This window comes from Aythya fuligula, chromosome 3, assembly GCF_009819795.1.
Source record: "Aythya fuligula isolate bAytFul2 chromosome 3, bAytFul2.pri, whole genome shotgun sequence".
Classification (NCBI taxonomy): Eukaryota; Metazoa; Chordata; class Aves; order Anseriformes; family Anatidae; genus Aythya; species Aythya fuligula.
In genome coordinates, this window is record NC_045561.1 from 16685359 (window position 1) to 16706382 (window position 21024).

At 42.0% G+C, this 21024-nt stretch overlaps 1 protein-coding gene across 5 annotated transcripts in view; it reads left to right on the top strand.

The window, feature by feature from the left end:
• YPEL5 (yippee like 5) overlaps positions 1–13909 on the top strand; it is a 39260-nt gene extending 25351 nt beyond the window's left edge. For 2 of the 5 annotated variants that reach the window (XM_032184354.1, XM_032184356.1), the window contains exons 2-3: positions 11105–11277; positions 12943–13909. In XM_032184354.1, coding sequence (XP_032040245.1) covers positions 11137–11277; positions 12943–13167 — 366 coding nt within the window. In that variant the 5' untranslated portion in view covers positions 11105–11136 and the 3' untranslated portion in view covers positions 13168–13909. Of the gene's footprint in view, positions 1–4577; positions 4598–4961; positions 5075–6277; positions 6299–11104; positions 11278–12942 lie in introns of those variants that run through there. The other 3 variants (XM_032184353.1, XM_032184352.1, XM_032184355.1) reach the window with 3 other exon arrangements.
• Positions 13910–21024: the final 7115 nt, after the last annotated feature.

Here is a 21024-nt window from a genome sequence, read left to right on the forward strand (position 1 = left end):
TGATGACAATACTGAATCAGCTCCAAGAAATTCAAGGAAATGCCATGTTGACTGCAGCTGCGAAGACCCACCTTGAGCTTTAGGAAGAGCAATCAGAAAAGATGGACAATGCTACAACAATCTTTCCTTGCTGTCCTATGAAATAAGTGTAATAGAGCAGTTCATTCTCTTGATGTAAGTGTAACCAAACAGAAAGCTATGGGAATTCATCTGGGCCTCAGGTATGTGTGTATATATACATATACCTAATCTAGTATTTTCCTCTGATTATATCAAAAAATGGTGATCCTGTGTAGCCATTAAAACGTGTCCTATTTTGTATGTGCTCTCAGCCTCCCTGTGTAGGGCTCTTTCTAGCCCAATCTGTCTTTGTTCTCATCCACTGCTCCCAAACAATAGGGAACACCTAGACTGTTTGATGAACTCAATGTAAACTGGAGTAGCTGCTCTCTCTCAAAATATTTATCTCCTTTCTCGGTAGACAGCTGTTGTGATTTTGTTTGTTTTTGCTTAGTGGTTGTTGTTGGATTATTTTTTTTTGTGTGTGTGCTAAAGGAACGGTTCCAGCTTTACCTTAGCTGAATATGATAGCTCACTTGAAATTGTCTGTTGTGAAACAGACGGGAGTTGACAGCTAAATCATTGCCTGCCCTGTTCAGGAGGGTCAATGGAGCACCACCCCACTGCATCTTCTCTCTACTCACATGTGTGCATCAGATCAAGATGTCATGTGGAGGAAGGGACACAATCAGATGACCGTTATGAAGGTATAGGGCACTTGATAAAATCTCCCCCAAATGAAAAAAAAAAGTGAACTCATATGATCTTGCAGAGTGTTGCCACTATACAGCAATATTTGGGACACAGCAACAAGAGAAAGAGCAAGTACACACCTGTCATACAGATGGTCTGTCCTCCAAACCTCTTGATCCTTTGGAGCAGGTGTGGTTTCTAAACATTTTCAGAGAAGGAGGGATGGAGTAATCCTGACCCTTGACAAGGAAATGGTTATGGGAACCTGTAAATAGGAGGAACAATAATCAGTCTATCCTTTTGCAAGAGACCACAACCTGAAAGCTCTCCTCATTTCAGTAATCTTCCTTCCCTGTGGAGAACAGAAAAAGGCCTAGCAATACAAAAAGCTGTGAGATCCCATCATTGATGTGCTTGTATCAACACCCATTCTACATGTACTTAGCAACTGTGCTCTCTTTGCTAGAGAATGGCAGCAAGTACTGTTGATTGCAATAGTGGCTGGCTTCAGGTTGATTTTTTGCCCCTCTGTTGGCCTCCCTGAATGGCGACGTTCACAATGATGACTCTTCATTGACGCAGGAGAGCTTTGTGTATTCCCTGGCATCGAGTCTGCTTATTGTCACTGTTCCTGACATCTTAGTAAAAGCACAGGAACTCCAAGCTCCCTTTGGACATTAAGTCCTTTCTTTGATACGGCTCCTGAATGCTTTGGAATTTCATACTTAAGCACCTTCCAAAATCTGACCAGCAGCTTGGGAGGGCAGGAGGAGGGGGGCAGTGACAGGGTAATGAAGCCAGTTCCGCTGTTATAGAGAGGGCATAGAGAGACCACCTCATCCTTGATCCTAATCTTCTAATCTTTAAATTACCTATATAAATGATTTCCCCTGGCAAAACAATCATCTGAAAAAGTATCTTTCTGTAAATGGCACCTGTGTCCATTGCAGTTCTCAGAGGAAACAGGTTTCAGCTTGCTATCTGCAGGGTGCTGGGAGTGAACGGCCAACTTCTGAGGGGAAAATGAAAAGCAAAATATTACTTTTCTGTCAGTAGGCTTACTTTATAAGAATGAAGCTGCAGGCTGCACCTTCTCCACTGGAAAATACAGGTCATCAGTAACCGTTTTCAAATAACAAGAGCATCTAGTGAAATGAACCCAGCCTTTGAAGAGTAGCAAAGCTGAGAACTCATAGAGGGGATGTATAAGAGTCAAGTTTCTCTCTCGGAAATCACAGCCTGTATGTCTAGCTTCGTATTTTTGCTGCCAGAACTTCTGGGCATGGGAGAAACAGCAATGGACAAGCCTGCTAGATCCCTGCCCATTCTCTGGCATGCATGTTTGGTAGGCTTAGCTTTGCCACACAGGAATCCACAAATGTGCTAGAAATGTGTTAGTGTTTCTGGAGACTGAGTAGAAGCAAAAACCACTAAGGTCTAACATTCATCTTTAAAGAGAGATCTGCATAAACAGCCTTTGAGTCCTGGTGCTAGTTCAATGGGATAAACCCAGGGCTCATTGACTTCTGCAGAAGTTTTGTCAGAGGTTTTAATTAGATCAATATGCTGGTGTCTGATTTTCACTGTATAGTTTGTGTCCTCAATCACCTCAGTTTTCCTTGAACACATCCTATAGTAACACTCACAGTAGGGGGAGACTGGATTTAGTATCAAGGATGGGCCTTCCTAGAACTGTTGGGTACAGGCAGCCACGATCTCTCTCTAGTCTATTAAATTCCAGACCTAGCACCAGGCCTTTTCTGGAGACTGGTTCCTCCTTCCAGGGTCATTTAAGCTATCACAATATGAGTCAGCTGTGGAAAATGTCTTCCCAAATCCTGGCATGTGAAGTATAGAAATAAACTGCTGACTGCACTGAATTTACCTATGCCAGAAGAGAATTAATGAATGTTCCCAACCTACTTTGAAAAGAAGTATCATGTGGTACAATATTGCTGTTCCTGTTATTCACCCCGTAGCTGACATGTAGCATCTCCCTTGCAAACTAATGGGAAATTTCTTTTGGTATTTTTGGCATTTTCCAGCAGAGCTGCTAGAGCCTGCTGCTTCATTCTAATAAATGTGCCCTACCTTGCCCTCCCCTGCCCCGTTTCCTCTAAGCTCCTTTACAAGGGAGATAAAAACATCAGTCCCTGATGCCATCTGTTGAACAAAGGCTAATCCATTCTCTGCTTGTCTCCTGGTCAGTTTGGTTTCTTCCTGATTGGTGCTGCTACCTTCCTTATTCCTGAAAATGTAGCATAATCATAGAATCACTAAGGTTGGAAAAGACCTCCATGGCCACCAACAGTCCCCCTACCACCGATATTACCCACTAAACCACGTCCTTAAGCAACGCTTATGATGGGTTTCTGCAGCCATCCCTGCTGACAGCCAGCATTGTCCCCACGGTCCCACCGCTCTGCTCTGCCTTGCTGAGGCAGAGCAGGGCCCACCAGCAACCCTACACCAGGAGGGGGTCCCCATGTTTGCCAATACTATTTATAGGTTTGTGCTTTGCTTTATTTTCATGGTTATATTACAATGATTGCAACGTAAACGGTTCCCCTGGTGCAGTCTTTATGGCTTTCTTGCCAACCGTACCCTGGGGTGCATCAAGCACGGCATTGCTAGTCGGTCGAGGGATTGTCCCACTCTGCTCTGTGCTGGTGCAGCCTCACCTCCAGCACTGTGTGCAGTTCTGGGCACCACAGCACAAAAAGGACATGAAGCTGTTGAAGTGTCCAGAGGAGGGCAATGAAGATGGTGAAGGGCCTAGAGGGGAAGACATATGAGGAGCGGCTGAGGGCACTGGGCCTGTTCAGCCTGGAGAAGAGGAGGCTGAGGAGAGGCCTCATTGTGGTCTGTTCTCCCACGTGCCTGTTGACAGGATGAGGGGGAATGGGCTTAAGTTGCGCCGGGGGAGTTTTAGGTTGGATTGTAGGAAGAACTTTACTGAAAGGGTTGTTAGACATTGGAACGGGCTGCCCAGGGAAGTGGTGGAGTCACCATCCCTGGAGGTCTTTAAAAGACGTTTAGATGTAGAGCTTAGGGATATGGTTTAGTGGAGGACTGTTAGTGTTAGGTCAGAGGTTGGACTCGATGATCTTGAGGTCTTTTCCAACCTAGAAATTCTGTGATTCTGTGATTCCTCACAAGGGGGTGTGAAGGGGCAGGCGCTGAGCTGTTCTCTTTAGTGGCCAGTGACAGGACCCACGGGAATGGTGTCAAGCTGAGGCAGGGCAGGTTCAGGCTGGGTATCAGAAGAGGTTCTTCACTGAGAAGTTGGTTGCACACTGGCACAGGCTCCCCAGGGGTGCAGTCACCGCACCAAGCCTGTTGGAGTTCAAGAAGCATTTGGACTGTGCCCTTAGCCACACGGTCTGAATTTTTGGGCAGACCTGTGTGCAGCCAGGAGTTGGATAATCCTTACGGCTCCCTTCCAGCTGGGGACATTCTGTGCTTCTAACACCCCCAGCACTTTTGCTGTCCCTGTGCCACCACCCCTGAGGTGCCTGCTGCCTGACAGCCCCCAAAACCCCTTTCCCTTACTCCCCACCACCCAGAGGGAGGCTGAGGCCACCGTGAGCCCTGTCAGCGCTCAGCACCCAACTACCCAGACTGAGACCCACCCTTCCAGAGCCCACCGCCCACCCAACCCCCCAAAACGGCCGAGATCGCCCCCCCCGTGCTGGGTCCCGGCCGTTTATCTCCGGGAGCCCTCCCCCGGCGCTGCCTGACGCGCGGGGCGGGGCGGGCCGGGGGCGGCGCCGCGCACCCGGAGCGTCGGAAGGCACCGGCCGAGCACCCGCCGAGCCGACACAGGGCAGGGGGCAGCGGGCAGGTAACCGCGGGGCGGCCGCTTCGAGCGGGGACACCGGGGCGAGGCGGGGGCTGCGACTGTGGCTGTGACGGAGCCGCTTCGAGCGGGCGCTGCCGCACCTCCCCACCCCCTCCCAGCCCCGGTTGCTCGCTGCCCCCCTCCCCGCTTCTCTCTCTCTCTCCCTCCCTCCCCCAGCCGTGCCCTCCCGGTGGGGCCGTGCCCGGGCCCTGCCGGTGCCCCCCCCCCCGTCAGCTGTTTCCTGCCGCTTGTTGTCAGGGCGCTGCCGGGGCCGGGCCGGCGCTGGTTGGCTGCGGGCCCCTGACGGAGCCCGGCCCGGCCCGCCCCGCCCCGCGCTTTGTGGCAAGGGGGGAGCCGGGCCCCGGCCCTGCGGCCTGTGGGGGGGGTGAGGTGTTGGTGGGGTCGTGGCGGTGTCCTGGCCGGAGCGTGTGTGTGTGCCTCAGGCTGGGATTGGAAATACCTTGTGGTGAAATACCTGGTGTAAGTGCGCTGTGGGAGCTCGGGGGAAAGGCTCTGCGTGTAGGGGCTTCAGGGTGGGGGGAGAGGCTCTTGGTGAGGTGAGGGGGTTACGCTGACAGCCTTCGTGCCCTTGGGGTGTATTTGGGGTGGTCATCGTCTTTTCACCATATCTTTACTGCTTGTATATTTATTTATTGTTTTCTTTTCGTGACTTACTAAGCCGTTGGTGTCTCCTGGTGAAGGTTCGTACCGCTCCTGCGCTAAAAGTAATGAAAACAAAACACCGGAATTAGCTCAGCTGTAGTTCAGGTTGCGGACTGGATCGGTAGGCAAACGTTTTGTATGCTTAGTACAGAAAAAAATGAAACCCAGGAAACACAGGCTTCTTAAAAAAAGTCAGAGGGGAAAAGATGACCAGGAAACACAGGTTGTTACCCGGTTTGGACTCTGTGTAGTAGTGGGGAAGAAATTTAATCCGAATCTGCTATCACTTGTAAACTAGTGCTTCTATTTATTATCTCACAAGAGCGTTGTGACATGGGAGGCACTGAGGTAAAGGGGCAGTGCTAGAAGCGAGCCCCCATCCGGGTGCACCCGCTGTCACGTGTCAGTGTTTGCATACACCAGCAGAACGTAACTGGGTGCATTTAAACACACTGCCTGTACACAAAGCTTTCACTCTACCTGAAGGAAACTGTCCACAACAGAAAATTACGCTACTGTCACTTGCACAAATGCAGTTTCCTGCTGAAAGCCAACTTGTTATGGGTGGGAGCCATGCACGGTGTTCATCACGTTGCCAAAGACTCTTCAGTCATTTGTTTGTGTTAACTTCCTTGTGCAGTTTCGTAGGGTAGGGGGGGTGGCTCTGAGGAGTGTAGCATCCTGTTCCAGTTCTTTGCTTTTGGCTACGTGTGGTGCTTTCTGGTAACAAATCCTCTATGTAGGCAGGGGCCAGAGACTCGGCCCTGTTTGCTTTAACAGTCGCAGAAGTCTATATTGGAGGACTGCTGGTTCTCAGACCTGCTGAAAGGCTACACATTTTCAACACGTTTTCATATGCATCCTGTGAGCAGCAGAAACCTGGCAAGGTAAAGAGAAAGTGTGTTTTTTTCCCTAGTGATTCTTTAATGTGTAGTCTTGTGTGGCTGTGCTAAGTATCCTTTTCCCTCTTTTGTCCATGAGAAGATAAAGCTTAAGCCCTGTTCCTGAGATGAGATGATGAATCTTAAGCTCTGTTCCAGAGTAAGTACATTGTCAGAATGTTTTATTCAGGGGAATGCACCGTCATTTTTCAAGGGAGGTTGAACAGTTGTTTGCTCACCATACAAATGAAAATTATTTTAGTTAGAGGTATGGAGAATGAGAGGCTGAGATAGCTTTGTATCCTTTAACTAGCAGCTGTTTTCTGTTGTAGATCTGAGATGCTGAAGCAACGCTGAGGCATCTGCTATATCTGGAGTCTGGTGTGTGCCTGCTGGCTCTCTTGAGCTCTCACTCGGAGAGCCCTGTGTCTTCAAGAGGTAGACTCTGAGACGAGAAAACCTTGACTTGTAATTTTAAAAATGTTAATAAAAAAACTCTTTGCGTTACTTTTTTATTCATTATTGCTTACAAAAGTGTGCAGGCTAGGTACTACAAATACCAACCACATAGTTGTTCAGGTGGTTTGAACTCTGTGAGCAGATAGTGGTGAAATTTAACTTGTTGAATGTCAGCTCTTTTACAGCCGTTGCTCGGTGTTTCCAAAATCAACACTGAAAGACGTGTAAGTTTAGGAGCACTCTGCACAGGAATGCATATTACAGCACCCAGGCACAATGCTCATGGTTTCCTGACTGTCCATGCACTTCCTGGGAGAAGCATGTAGGCAAGAAATGTTTTTACAGTATGACTAAGAACCTATATCAAGGCTTGTACTGTCACAATGATGCTCTATCGACAAGCATTACTAGCTAGGGAAGATGAGCTATCACTGATCCTTCTTCTAAAAGTACTCTCAAAGGTGCACGTTGATAGTAGTGTTCTGGGTGCTGACTTAGGACAGAGTGGCATCTTCTTGAAGTTCATAGAAGTACCTGCCTCTTTGAACTGTTGTGGATTTAACAAAGTTAAATCCACAAAAAACTGTGTTAGCGTAGATACCTACGCTAATGAGATGTAAAGAAGTCTGTCATTTTAATTTGGCATCCATGATTTTAATGTTATGACTTGTGCAGGCAGGACTTTGTCAGAGACATATATCCAACAAAAAATACCTAGCTTGACTTTAAAGAAGAAAGCATGGGCCAAAAAAAAGTCTTTTCTCAGACCTTGGTTTTGTGAGTAACTGATATTCTGTTCAATGCTACTGCAACTTCTTCTGGTAGCGTGATGTCACTGGTGCAATTTGGTAGGGTCACTTTCTGGTGTGAATGCCAACAGGAAACTTGGCCAGCTCTCTGCACAAATGGAAGTTACTTTCACTATCTTTAAGTGTAAAGAGTGGATGAATGGCTAAGTGTGCTTCCTGTGCATTTTTCCTCCCCCAGGCTCTTGGAGGAGCTTTAATGTTTCATAATTCTTCGACTTTTTTTTTTTTTTTTTTAAGAAAGCCTTCCCACTGCCTACAAGTGTTTTTTTTTAGACCATTTACATGTGTAAATGTGAATAGATGGCCATGCCTTTTACATGGAAGTGAAAACTATAGGGGAGGAAAAATCACAGTTCTCTTGGGTGACTTTGTACACTCTGCTTCTATATGTAAGGAGTATGAGTCCCAATTCCATTTCCAATATGGAAAATTGCTTTCCCTTGTTCTGTTGTGCTTTTGCTGTTTTGTTTGTTTGTTTGTTTTTCCTCCAACGCACAGTGAGTATACCCTTTAGGATGCAGGATCTTTACATAATGAGAGAACAGTCTTTATACACAGCAAATACCTTCTGCATTGGTCTTAGAAGTGAATACCATGTTTTGTAGCTTGGCTAAAAAGGGGGGCGGGGGGGAGGGAGAGGAGTGATTCCAAATTAAAATTCACTTATCTAAATTATATGTGAAGAAAAAGTGACAGTTCCTTGTTAGTTCATTTAGAAAACTCATGATCAAATGCAGCATTTGGAGGCTGTCTAACTAGAAGTCATTTTGTAATTTTTCTACATTTTATAACTGAATAGTAACGCAATGACTATGCAAGGTGACTTGTTTTCAGCTGGATCTTTTTGGATTTGTTGAAATTCTGTAACAATGAAAATGGAGAGCTAATGGTAGGAGTTCCGGGCTGTTATTTATTTTAACCACAAATTGCCATGAGGCAGATGAGTGCAGTGGTTATTTGAAATGTTAGAAATTCGAATAGGATTGCATTAAATCTTGAGCATTTTTTTTTTGACTGATTAAAAAAAAAAACTAGCAATGCAGATTACAGAGGTTTATTTTCTAAACTTTTAAGTATGTTGATTTTCTCAAAAAGACGCTTTTTTTCTGATGTTCTGTATTCCAAAGTGCATTCTTCCAGTATCAGTTGGCCTGTTAGTTTCTGCTGGAGCTTTAGCATGAATTCTCACGTCCTTGTGCTGCCATTGAGTAAATCTCTTTTCGTCTTTCTGTTAGGGCTTAATTCTTGTTGGAAGCTTCTCTATCACTTAGTTAATGATGAGGTATCTTTCAGCTCTTTGTGGTGATATGAATAATTGAGGGATTTAGGCCTTTTATTTCTGGACAAGTTTTTTAGACCTGAAGTCTTTGGGTATATTTATTCATGCATTTATTTAAATATTTGGACTCCAGGACTCAACACCTGCATGCATGATGCCGTATTAGAAGTAATATAATATTTGGGTGTCACTTTGACTTTTAACTAGTAAGAATTATACTCAACTTTCCTTAAGTATTTAAATTTTAATCTCTGTGTCTTTGGGTTCCTGTTTTTTGGTGTGGTTAAGTGAATTATGTTTTTAGATGCTTGCTATCTTTGCATTTCTGACAGTTCTGGTGTATATTTTTCAAATTACCATGGTTTGCTAGGTTAGTCTATGTAATGGATCTGTTTTTGTCACTTAGCAAGGTCAGCGTTTGGGCTGCTCTTGGTAAAAGACAGGCATATTTTTGTATTTTTTATGTTAGCTTCTAAAAATAATGGCAGGGTGAGCCTTTTGTTTGCCCTGAAGGAAACACCCCTTTGCATGTTGATTTCACGCTTACAGTAACTTGTGATCAGTTCCTTGTTTTTAATAGACAATACAATCAACATAAAATAACATCCAAAAGTAGTAAGAATGGCGCATAGAGCTAGGCCAAGTGCCTTATGGGCATATCTGTCACAATTACTGCTATTGCTTGTATTTGTGGTTTCTTCTGGTTGGAGATTGGATGATACTTACTCACACTTATTGTCTGTTGATTTTCCTCCATGCTGTCATTGTTCAAATTTTTTTCTTCATCATTTGCTATGGAAGATAAAGGCCCGTATTAGAAAGGTATGGCACTTAGAGAAAATTGAAGAAAAATATTTACTGTATTTTGAGTCCAGTCACAAGGAGTTACACCACTATGCTGAGCTAATTATCTGAAATATTTTATCAAACTCAAGACCTGTTATATTTATCCTTCAGGAAGAGCAATGGGTATTGTATCACCTTTAAAGGAAAGTGTCATTCCATTGCTTTGAATTGTTATATATCCTTCAGATGGGGTCTAGAAGACGAGTGATTTGAAGAATCCACACGCCAGGAGTTTACACTAAAACCACTCCATTCAATATTAGTCATCTTTTTCATTGTTAGAATTTTTACATTTCAAGGAAACAACCTGTTTATAAATATTTTCCAGTGATTTATGATTTTTGTATGTATGAACTACTTGAAATTTTGTGTGTGCAGGTGCTTGTTTTATACCGTTTTGTTTGTGCATCTTGAAGTAAGCTTTAAGAAACTGAGCTTCTAAAACTTCAAACGTGTTTAGTTTAGGTATTTGTTCTCAAGGCATTTGACATAGAATACTCAACTTGATGAGCACAAAATTTGACAGGTTTCTGTATGAACAGCACACTGTCTCCTGCTCTGAAATGTCCACACAATGTGTATATCACAGTGTCAGATTTACTTTGCATTGTTGTGCGTGAAAAAACAGTAAAAATACTTTTTTTGAGTCCGCATCTGAAGCATAAATGGAGGCATATTGTTTAACTTCAGATATTTAATCATCAAACTTTTCTGCAGTTGAAATGAAAGTAGCATATTTTAATTCCTTTGTCATGTTATCTCATCCTCTGTGATTAAGTTTTAGACTGTCTGATATGCTCTGTGTCTACTCACTAGGTAACTTAGTAATGTGTTGGTTTAGTGTTGAGATACTTCAATTTTCCCTACTAGCAAGGGCTTTATTTATAAGGTATTGCAAATCTACATTTGCTTTTGAAGCTCTTTTTCTGATAGGGGAGTTACTCAGGTGTTTTAAAAGCATCCAGGATGGTGGTATTCTGTGGCTGCATGTGCTAAATGTGCAAAACGAGAGCAAATATATTTATAAAGGAGGGGATGGGGGTGTTATTTGGGAAAATGACACTGTAATTGTCTTGGTGACTCAATGTATTTCTATGTACTTCATTTCCCAGTGCTGACTAAGCTGGGTGACTCGTTGAGAATATATACCGGAATGGAATTTCGGCATCATAATAAGGAGGAAAAGAAAATAGGGAAGAAGTGTAAGCTTCTGGGTTTAAGAACCATGTAGTCTAGGAGGAGGCTGGTCTGCAAGTGTCATCACAATATTTGAAGAGTTTCAGTTCATGCTTCCCTTATTTAATGTAACTAACTTGTATCTAGGTGTGTATCTTACTTGTGATGTGGTCAATTTTAGGAAATAAATTGTTATTTTGGTTAAGTTTGGTGTTTCTTAATCTGGTGAGTGAGAAAGGATGAATACAGTCTGTGAGTTCAGTAATTTATATCTGAAAGAACTTTTGCAGTGATTAGCTGAATGGGTTTGCAGAATATTCAGCAATATACGTGGGTCTTTTTTGTTTTTGTTTGCTGTGATACTTTATTTAAATTTACTTTTTTTTTTTTCTTTCAGGTCTTGAGTATAGACTTACATAAGTTCCAAAAATGGGAAGAATTTTTCTGGATCATATTGGTGGCACTCGCCTGTTCTCCTGTGCAAACTGCGACACAATTCTGACCAATCGCTCTGAGCTCATCTCCACTCGCTTCACAGGGGCCACAGGAAGAGCCTTTCTTTTTAACAAGGTTGGTAAAAAGCCAAATGTGATCTAATACTTCTGAAAACTGAGATATTAATCTGTCAGCCAAGAAGTTTTTAACTCTACCAAAAGTGCTTTGTAATTACTATTTTTTGATCTATTCCACTGTATGTGAAGTCAAATTTGGCATTGACTGTTAATGGCAAGCTGTCTAAATTTATCTGCAATACTAAAAGACTATAAAGAAGATTATGAATATTGTAGCATCACCAAAATGTAGGGAGTTTTAGCTTTGGAAACCAGGTTCTGTAATACGAACCTCAAACTCATTTTAAGACTATCTTTTTGTCTATCAGAGTTTCAAAATAATTTGCCTTTTATTTACTTAGCTTGAAAGAAAAGAAGTGTAGATTATATTTTTCATGTCTAAAACATTTTGGACTAATAGTATTTCAGCAAAATAAAAAATCTTTTACAGGTAATAGTGCTTGGGATTAGTTCAATATTTTATATTTATCAAATTTGATTAAAATCAACTGATTGAAATATGTATGTCATAACCCTGAGTGAGTTGTAGCAGTAATTATTAACCCTTTGATATAGACTTCTTCATTAGTCAGTGAGAAACAGTGATCTTCCTTTGCTTTCTCACAAAGTTCCTGATCATGTAACCGTTAGTGTTTTATCTTTTGTTTTTGTGTTCATTGAAAACCATTTTGCCACTGGCTGTTGGCAGAGTTGATAGAGGTGTCAAGAATGTCTTCACTTCACTGTGCTTGGTCTGGGGCTTTCTGTCTGGTATTTACTGAATCCTGTGAGTAGTATGAATATGCAAGTAAGTCTGTATAGCTATACAAGAGAGCTGTGCATCTGATTTCTGTCTCATCCAGTAATCACGTGGTCTTGGGGTTGAAATCCTGTGTGTTAAATAGTAGGTTTCAATCAAAGAAGAAGTTTGACTTTCATATTTTGCAGCCAGGACCCTTACAGCTGACGCAGAGAGAGCAGGCATAATCAGGTGGAAAGCGTAAGAAGAAGTGCAGCCCCATCTTTTAGAATCTTGCCATGCATTGTCAGTTTAGATACAGTTCTGACATCACTTTTGAGTGAACTATACATCCTGATTTTGTGATGTTACTACCTAAACAAGTTAAAAGTATATTTTAAACTGACAAGATAATGCATACCCAAAAAGTGAATGTATAATGAGAAGAGAATGTCTTATGTTCTCAGCCACCAAGCCTTTTTCTCATATGATTATTTCAAAAGCTTCCCAAGAATTTTATGTACCACATCTTAATATTTTAGTTCTGATTTCTGGAAATAAGCAGTCATATTAGTTCTTAGAAATAGGGTAGATGTATTTACAAGTGGTTCACTAAAAGTTAGTTTTTTATAAACTCTTCACCAGGAACATATCATCCAAAGTTGAACACTGTACTTTGCACTCTTGTCTGTCTAATGATAGGGTTTCATGCCTCTCTCCGTTAGACAGTGATCGTGATACAACCCTGTGAAATGTCTTTTAAAAGCATAAACTTTCTCAAGGAGGAGATTTTCAGGGGCCACAGACTATTCGACTTCAGTTTTCAGTTCACACGCAGTGTCACAGACTACTATCAAAATGTTGACATTCACGCCTATTGTTTTCAAGGTTTGCTTCAGGCAGACTAATTCTTTCTATTCCCTGTCCCCTGTATGTGTGTGTTAGGTGGTAAATCTGCAATACAGTGAAGTTCAGGATCGGGTCATGCTCACTGGCCGCCACATGGTTCGAGATGTGAGCTGCAAGAACTGCAACAGCAAACTGGGTTGGATCTATGAATTTGCTACTGAAGACAGCCAGCGCTACAAGGAAGGCCGCGTTATCCTGGAAAGAGCTTTGGTCCGAGAGAGTGAAGGATTTGAGGAGCATGTTCCGTCTGACAATTCCTGAAGAGACTTGAGTCTCTGCTTGGGTTCTCTTCATTCGAAACTCGAAAGTAATAAAATCAACAAAAAAAATCTGCTTACATACACTGTCACCTTAGCATCAGAGTCGGATTCATGGACTACAGAGTGGGAAAGATTTTGAGAGTTTTTTTAGATGGAACCTTCCTTTCTTTATTCCTTTATATTTTACTATCCTTCCAGCAGCTGTTTGTAGAAAGAATGTTGTGCAGTTGCTGTAACTTTTTCTCTCTTGCATTTATAACTGTTAGATCTGAGAATGTATCTGCAGATACAGTGGGCTAAAAGGAAAATGTTTGGGGGATTTTTCTTTTGTTAGAGAGAGATCAATTTTCTTTATTTAGTTTGCAGAAACTGATATCAGTGTAAAGTTATTTTAAAATTACAGGTGTTTTTTTTTTAAAGTATATTCCAATTTTGGCTTAAGTTTTTAGCTACTTCTTTTTTGACTCGGTCTTTTCACCTGATTTGCTAGCTAAACTAAAGAGATCCGAATTTGTGCCAAGTGCTAAAGGTTCAGTGGTGGTACAGCTTGGGCTGGCCCTTGTGTCATATTCTTGTCGAGGTTGATTGGTAGCACAGAGCCCATTATTTTTTTTTTTGTCATTCTTGACCCCAGGATGTCACCATTTCCTGTTTGTGAAGTCACAGTCACTATGTAAACTGATGTTGATTGAAAACTATTCTTGAAATAGGGCAAAACTGCTTGGCTTCTTTTTTTTTTTTTTTAAACTGATGTAACTTATAAGCATAGTAATAATATAAAATAATACTTGTCTGTTTAGTCTTGTGTTGCTTACCAATCAGAAGTTGTGTTTGTCATGATAGGGATCCAGTGGGAAACTCCTGTTTCGGTAGTAAATTTTTTTCATTATTTCTTTATTAATCTCATTAAGTTGACAGGCAATTGCAGATCTTATTTCTTCAAGTAGCTTTCTTTAAACCCAGAACTTCTTATGTTAAACACAGCTGCTGTGTAAAAGGAGAAGACTGCCAGCATGTTTGTTCATGCATAGAGTTACGCAAGCTGCATCTTGTGAAAAGATTAACTTAAACAGCTTGTTTTCATATGCCACTTCTGGTGTTCAAACTCTCTTCTCTTTCAACTTTGAAATTTTTCATTGTGATGTTACTTTTTTATCTTTCTGGGCAGCAGTACCTGTCAGCCTAGTAGTAACTATTGACTTGGATTTCTGCTTTCTTGTAGAGGTCAGCTCTGCTTAAAACAGTGATGTTGCTTGCCTTGTAGCAAAAATGCTGTTCATTAACTTAATTAACTCAAGGGTGCCCAAACACTTTCATTGTCTTAAGCCATAAGTTAAGAACTCAAGGGCTGCAATTAATTTGAATGTTAGATATGTATGATTCTTTATCAGAGATCCATATTTATTTATTTTTTCTTATTGGGTAAATAGTGGCCAATGTGAAATAAGTTACCCACAGATGTACAAGGAGACAACCAGATCTGGCCTCTGATCTTTCCGAATAACTTTTCTTCACTTGCCACAGCTCCATATCTGAAATTAAAATGTGGAAGGTGACTGTGCAGGGTATTTTTTTTATTTTTATTTTTAGCTGCCTAGTGGCAATTTGGACACCCCTGACTTGAATCTACTGCCTATTTGATGTAAAAGTAGCTTTACTATAGATTTGTCATATAGAAAGAAAACAGAGTAGATCACATACCAGAGCTGTGCTTGAATCGAGCTGCTTAAACAGTAGTGTACTTGTGCCTCAGATCAGTTTTTGCACTGAGTACAGTAGTACCCCATTATCTTGTGTTTCTGTCCTTCAAAAACCCCCCCTAAGTCCCATTAGCATGGTCTTCTGCAGTACTTTTCTTGTACTTCTGACATTACAGTAGAATAAAGTATGTTTTGTCCTGAATTGGTATTTGCCAGTCTTTTTCAGTTGTTATTTTATTTTCACAGAAGTTGCCAAATGAATTATATAACCTATCATCCTTTTCCTTCATTAATTAAATGATTGAATTTCTACTGCATATGGTTATAAGCTGTAGATGAGCATCTCTCTCAAAATAGGTGGCAAGAGAGTATACAGTTGGTTTGGGGAAGTGCTAGGTGCATTTCACTTCATGGATATCACTTGGATACCTAAGAGGTAAGTTCATGAAAAAATGGTAAGTCATGAGCTCAAGTCCATTGCAGTTTTAAAACAGAATCCAGTAGCTCTTTCAGTCTACCTGCTTTTCCCCTCTGTTACCACCTGGATGGCTCTGGGAGAGTTTCCCATCAAAAATTTCTCCCTTGAATCACTTTATTTACGGATAACTTACCTGTAGGAGACAAGCTGATGAGCCTCAGCACACCTAGCAACAGAGAATGCATTGCTATTTGGCTTTAAGTGTTATTTTGGAATAGGGCAATAGCCTTGGATTCCCAAACAAGGGGTGGTTGGCATGGTGCAATGTGCCAGAGGTGACAGATACACTAGAGGTAAGTTTGAATCTCTTGTTTATAACTTGTGATTCAGGGAAAGTAGAACTGGCATTCACTTGGGAATTGCAGAGGGGTCTGAGGTCCCCTGAAAAACAGCAGAAGATGCTGAATTTAAGCTCTTCAGTTTCTTTTGAGAAACCTCATTGAATGTCACTGTAGGACACTCACAGCAAGAAGTGCAGAAAAAACAGCACTGAGTTTCTGGCCTCTGCTTGGGTGAAGGGAGCTGGAAAGAATTTGTCCTTCATGGCGGGTTTTGTTTATGTTCGTATTATCTGAAGTGTTCCACACTAGCAGAAACTTGTATTTCTTACAAAAGTAAATAAATAAATAAATAAATGAGGAACGAAAAACTATGGGAATTATTTGCATTTCCTGAGTGTCAAAGAGGGTCAGACAGGTGGGAGAAAGAAGAGCATTCAGACCCTACGTTCTGATTTAGCACAAGAGGTGTGCTTGTGTGATGTCTAGATATATTGCTAGATTTCTAAAACTTGTTTAGAAAGAAATCCATCTTTAGACTTGGGATCTTGCTTTGTCCTACTGAAAGCATTTGATTTGACTGTTTCAAGCATTTACAAATGTTTGAAACATTAGGTTTACTGAACTACAGCAGACTGCATGCTGTAGTTTTAGTCCAATGTCACATTGCAACAGGTGCATTTCAAGAAATAGCAAGGCTCCTGTCCTTTTGGGGGAACAGAGAATGGCCAGATCATACAAGGGTTCTTGACCAAAAATCTGGGTGACTTTATTCTGTCCCTTTAGACTGGCCTAAGCACTACTACATGGTAAATACAGAAGGAAGAAGAGGATGTTTGTTACTTTTCAGGAGTGGACCTTCACTCCCATGCACAGTCAAGAAGGTGCAGAAATGGCCTGGATGGCTCTGCTCCTGCTGAGCAGTGGTTTAACCCCATCCTACCCATTTTTTTAGGTTTGGTCTGGTCTGGAAATCCATATGCAAGTATGCTTTAGTCCACACAGAGTGCTGCTGTCCATGCGCTCAACTTGAGCAAGTTGCTTAAGCTTCCTTATGGTGATCAATTTGCTTTTAGTGATTAGGTGGAAAGTAAAACCTGACTCAGTTCAGCCAGCACCCAGAGGTATGTGGTGAAATGCATGCAAAAAAAAAAAAAAAAAAAAAAAAACAAACTATGAAGCTGTGTGAATCTCTGGCAATTAGCACAGTTTCAGGATCTGGGGACGTGTCTGCTTTTGGCAATGTTAGGAGTCACTCCTAGTGTTACTATACCAGGATGGCATTCTTCATTGCATCTCAGAAAGGATCCATGGACTGTCTATTCTATGTCTACCTGCTGAGGAGGCATTAGCATAGTGATGTACTCAATAAACCTCCATTCTTTGTGGTGAGGCTTCTCAGCATGATTTCTGTTGTAGCCAAAAGTACATTAGAGAGGTAATTTAGGTCAAAAAAGTAGAACACTTAGAAAATGTCAGCTTTCCAGTGGATTAGCCAGCATATGGTTATCCTGTCCTTGCATACATGCAGCCTGGGAATGAAAATGATACGGGGTCACAAGGGTAAGGATGGTACCATTATCACCCTTTTATAGCATCACCCTTTTATAGGCATGCATTCAACTTGCACTGACAACCAGTGTACTACTGTTCCTAAATTTGGACTGACTTTTCAATAATATGGTTGCTAAAGGTAATTTGGATATGAATGTTCCAGTGTGCAAAAGTAAAAAACTCAGGTTAAGCATTTGTAATTGCTGGCTTCTTCATGACTAGAATGTGAACTGGAATCCCACGCGTTTAGAGCAGTACCTATAACTACTTAAACTTCAAGGCTGATTGATTGCTACTTAACCAACAGCTGTAAGAAGCTTTTCATCTAAGAACACTGAGCAGATGTCAGACTTAGGCTTCAGAGGTTTTCATTTGATGTGAGGTCTCAACATGGAACTGTTCTGTTTGTGTGCTGGTTGTGGTCAGTTTTGTTGTCTTTTTTTTTTTTTAATTTTGATGTCAAAAATCCTGCTTGCATCACATGGAGTCAGGATAAGGGCAGCTGCTACAGCCTCATGGAAATGAGGATACCTTGGGTCTATGCCAAGGTCTGCCATCAGCCATCTAGAACCCCTGACAACTGATTCCACTTTCTTATCCTTCAGGTTAGCCCCATCTCATATGAAATAAGGGCTATGGAAGACCTAAATGTCCTCTTAAAAGTATTATTTTGTAGACTGAAGAAGCCATGGCAACATAAAGCTACAACACTGTTAACATCACGAGACAAACTTGAGTCAGTTACTGCCTTTGAAACATCTGTGGTGTGGGCTAAAAGTAAACTTTTCTACCAAATTTGATGTACATTGAAGGAGTTGCAAAAATATCCCCAAAAAGGGGGAATATCGGGTAAGAAGGGAAGAAAAAAATAGAGTAAAACGGTTGTGAAATGTTTCAACAGTTGCGCTGCTTTTGTCATTGCTATTCTTTTTCTAGCAGGGTGTTTAATTTACTGGATCCATTGAATCATGATACAGTCAACAGAACCACTGCTTAGACACTTGCTGTTACTATTAAAAATCTTAATAACATTACTGCAAGGAGATGACTGCAGCTGAGGTTTATACCACTGTTTGCTCCTGCAGGGACTGGAAAAAATGTAGGAGTCTTACCTGCTGCATTTGTTCACGTGTATACCAGCTCCTTTTTTGCCTTTATCCTCCACTATGCGAATGTGTATCATTCCTGCATGCCTCTCTCTTCTAGGAATGCATCTCTAGAGATTAAAAACAGGAATAGTATCACCAGATGAGATTTTATCTGGAGAAATGCAAATGTATGCCATGGAGGGCAAAAAAGTCTCTTCTCTTTGAGAGAAGACTTTAGACATCTGAAGGAGATGCGATGTGGTGGGAACCATTTCCATGTGGCTTTATGATGTGACTAGCAAAGCAATCTGGGGGCTGCTTGTATAGAGGCAGCACACCCTCAGATCCAGTCACTTGCTTTGGTCTATAAATTGAACAAAGGATTCTTATTAAAGAAACACATTTTTACAATGCTTTTCATTTGATTACCTCAACTGTTTTAATAGTCTTAAAAGATTCTGGGGAACAATAAATAAAGAAGCTGTGCTGTAACCCTTGCAGCATTTATTTCTATGGAAGTCAATTTTTCTTACTCCTTTCATCCAGAATCAAAAGAAAAAGAAAAGCAAGAGGAAACAAGATGCTGAGGTTCACACCTGATGTTTTTCTCTATAATTTTTACTAAAGAAAGGAAGGAAATGTGATTTCATATAAATATTTTTTCCTTACCTGTTTCTGACTCACTTTTATTGCTTCATTGTACTTAGGCAGAAGGCACTGAAGTGACCTATATGTCAGACATTACAGATGATATTGCAGCTAGAAGCCATTTAGCACAAGCACATTGGGTGTGTGATGCAGCCTTACAGTTTCAAGCCTTTACCACCCTTCTTCCTGATGCAACAGGCCAAGGGTGGAAGGACTGCCCCCCCCAACAGAACTAGTAGTAGTTCCCTGTTCCCATGTAACAGGCGGTCACTCTGAGCATAATGAACAACCTTTGGAGAATTGTGGATATAGAAATGCTGGGGCTTTGGTGGGCCTCTTCATCAAACCTTCACTCTGTCTCCTGAAACAGTAATCATCGTGTAATCTTAATGAGAAATTACTTCTGCGCTGAAGAAAGCAGAATTCAGACTCCTTGAGCAGGCCTGTGGCCTTGTGTTTGCAACAGGTATGTATAGCTCAGGCCCTGTCATCTTTCACGTGGTGTCTCTAAGAGCATATAAACCCTCCGCTCATTTTACTCTGCTCACAGCAGCAGAGCCTGCTTGTCTGCTGCTGTCTTCTCTCCTACAGCTATAGTAAATAAACTGTTGCTCCTCTGACCTGACCCAAATCTGTGTTCTTCTTATTCCACAACAGAATGGAGGAGCCAGAAGCTTGCATTACATGTGATCGTTGTCCACATCTTAAAAAAAAAAAAAAACAAACAAACAAAAAAGCAAACAAAACAAACAAACAAACAAAAAACAGACATAAGCTCCACGGTGGGGCTGTTGGTGTTGGAGATGGGGCTTGTGGTCATTGCTTTCAAGACCTGTGAGCCATGAATGTTGAGGCCGTGCTTTGGAAATGGGGTAAATCACTGATTTACACGTACTGCGAGGAGGAGGCACATTTAATTGTATGTCGTGGGGGTGTTAGCGCTGCAGGAGAAGGTCAAGAGGCCTGTGTTGCATCCTATGGCCTGGTAGGACAATGAGCACCTGTGGAAACTCATCTGTCTGGTGAGGAGAACTGCCTGGCCCCAGGGCAGGGTCACTGCTGGTGGAGCCGAGGAAGGTGGCACTTGACCTGCCCCAGTTTCCTGAGGCTACCATTGGATGCTCACCTTTCTTCCCATTATTACTTCTGCTCAGCAAATACTGCCCTGACTGAAGTCAGGGTTGTTTCACCACAATTTGTGCTGCTTATGTGGGCTAGGGAAATAAGACTTATATTAGAAGACATAATGTCAGGTACATAAAAGTTTTAACAGCCCGATCTAAGAGTGCTCATTAACCCACTTATAATGGTACTAACAGTGACTAATACTATCTAGAATATTAGAGAGAAAAGGGATAAAAGAAAAAACCCTATCCATGGGCCTCAGTGCGTGGTCACAGATCCAGGTACAGCTACCTAGCTGTTCCAGCAGGGCTGTGCACAACTTGCAGATTGTTCCTCACTCTGCCCCAGGGTCATCATCCATCACAGGGGGTATCCCACAGCACCAGGGCCTCTGGAATCATCCTGTTCTGGATGTTTCAAGGCCCCACAATCATCCCTACATGCATCCCCATGCCGCAGCCCTCCTGCAGCTCAGGGAGGGCTTGCTCTGCCCAGGGCTAACTGTGCTTTGTGGCAGGATGTGCAAAGTGTAGGTGGGGGCCACGGGCTCATCAGTTGCTCTTACAACTATGCAAGTCCCAACCAAAGCCAGAATGATGAACTTCCAATCCAAGGCCTTCATACGCAGGTAGTGGCCTACTTCCTGGAGTAGCACAACCACGTTTTCTGGGCTTTTGGCATACACTGCACCACCATGACCCTTCTCTTTCCCCCCAAGAGCCCCGTGCTTTGATTTTTTAGCATAACCAAAGGAGCAAAGGCTGTGTGTTTTCACACAACCAAAAAGGATGGCTGCCTCCATGAATTAAGGCCAGCCTTTACTTTCCTCCTGTCCTCCTCCACACAGGATTCCCAGGTGCTGGTGTTTACAAATCTGGAGCTGTGTAAACTAGAAGATGTAATCAGATTATAGCTGAAATGAGACAAGACAGCTAGTTTTTAATTATTCCTGATACCTTTCTAATTTTCACTTCATTCTGAATATTT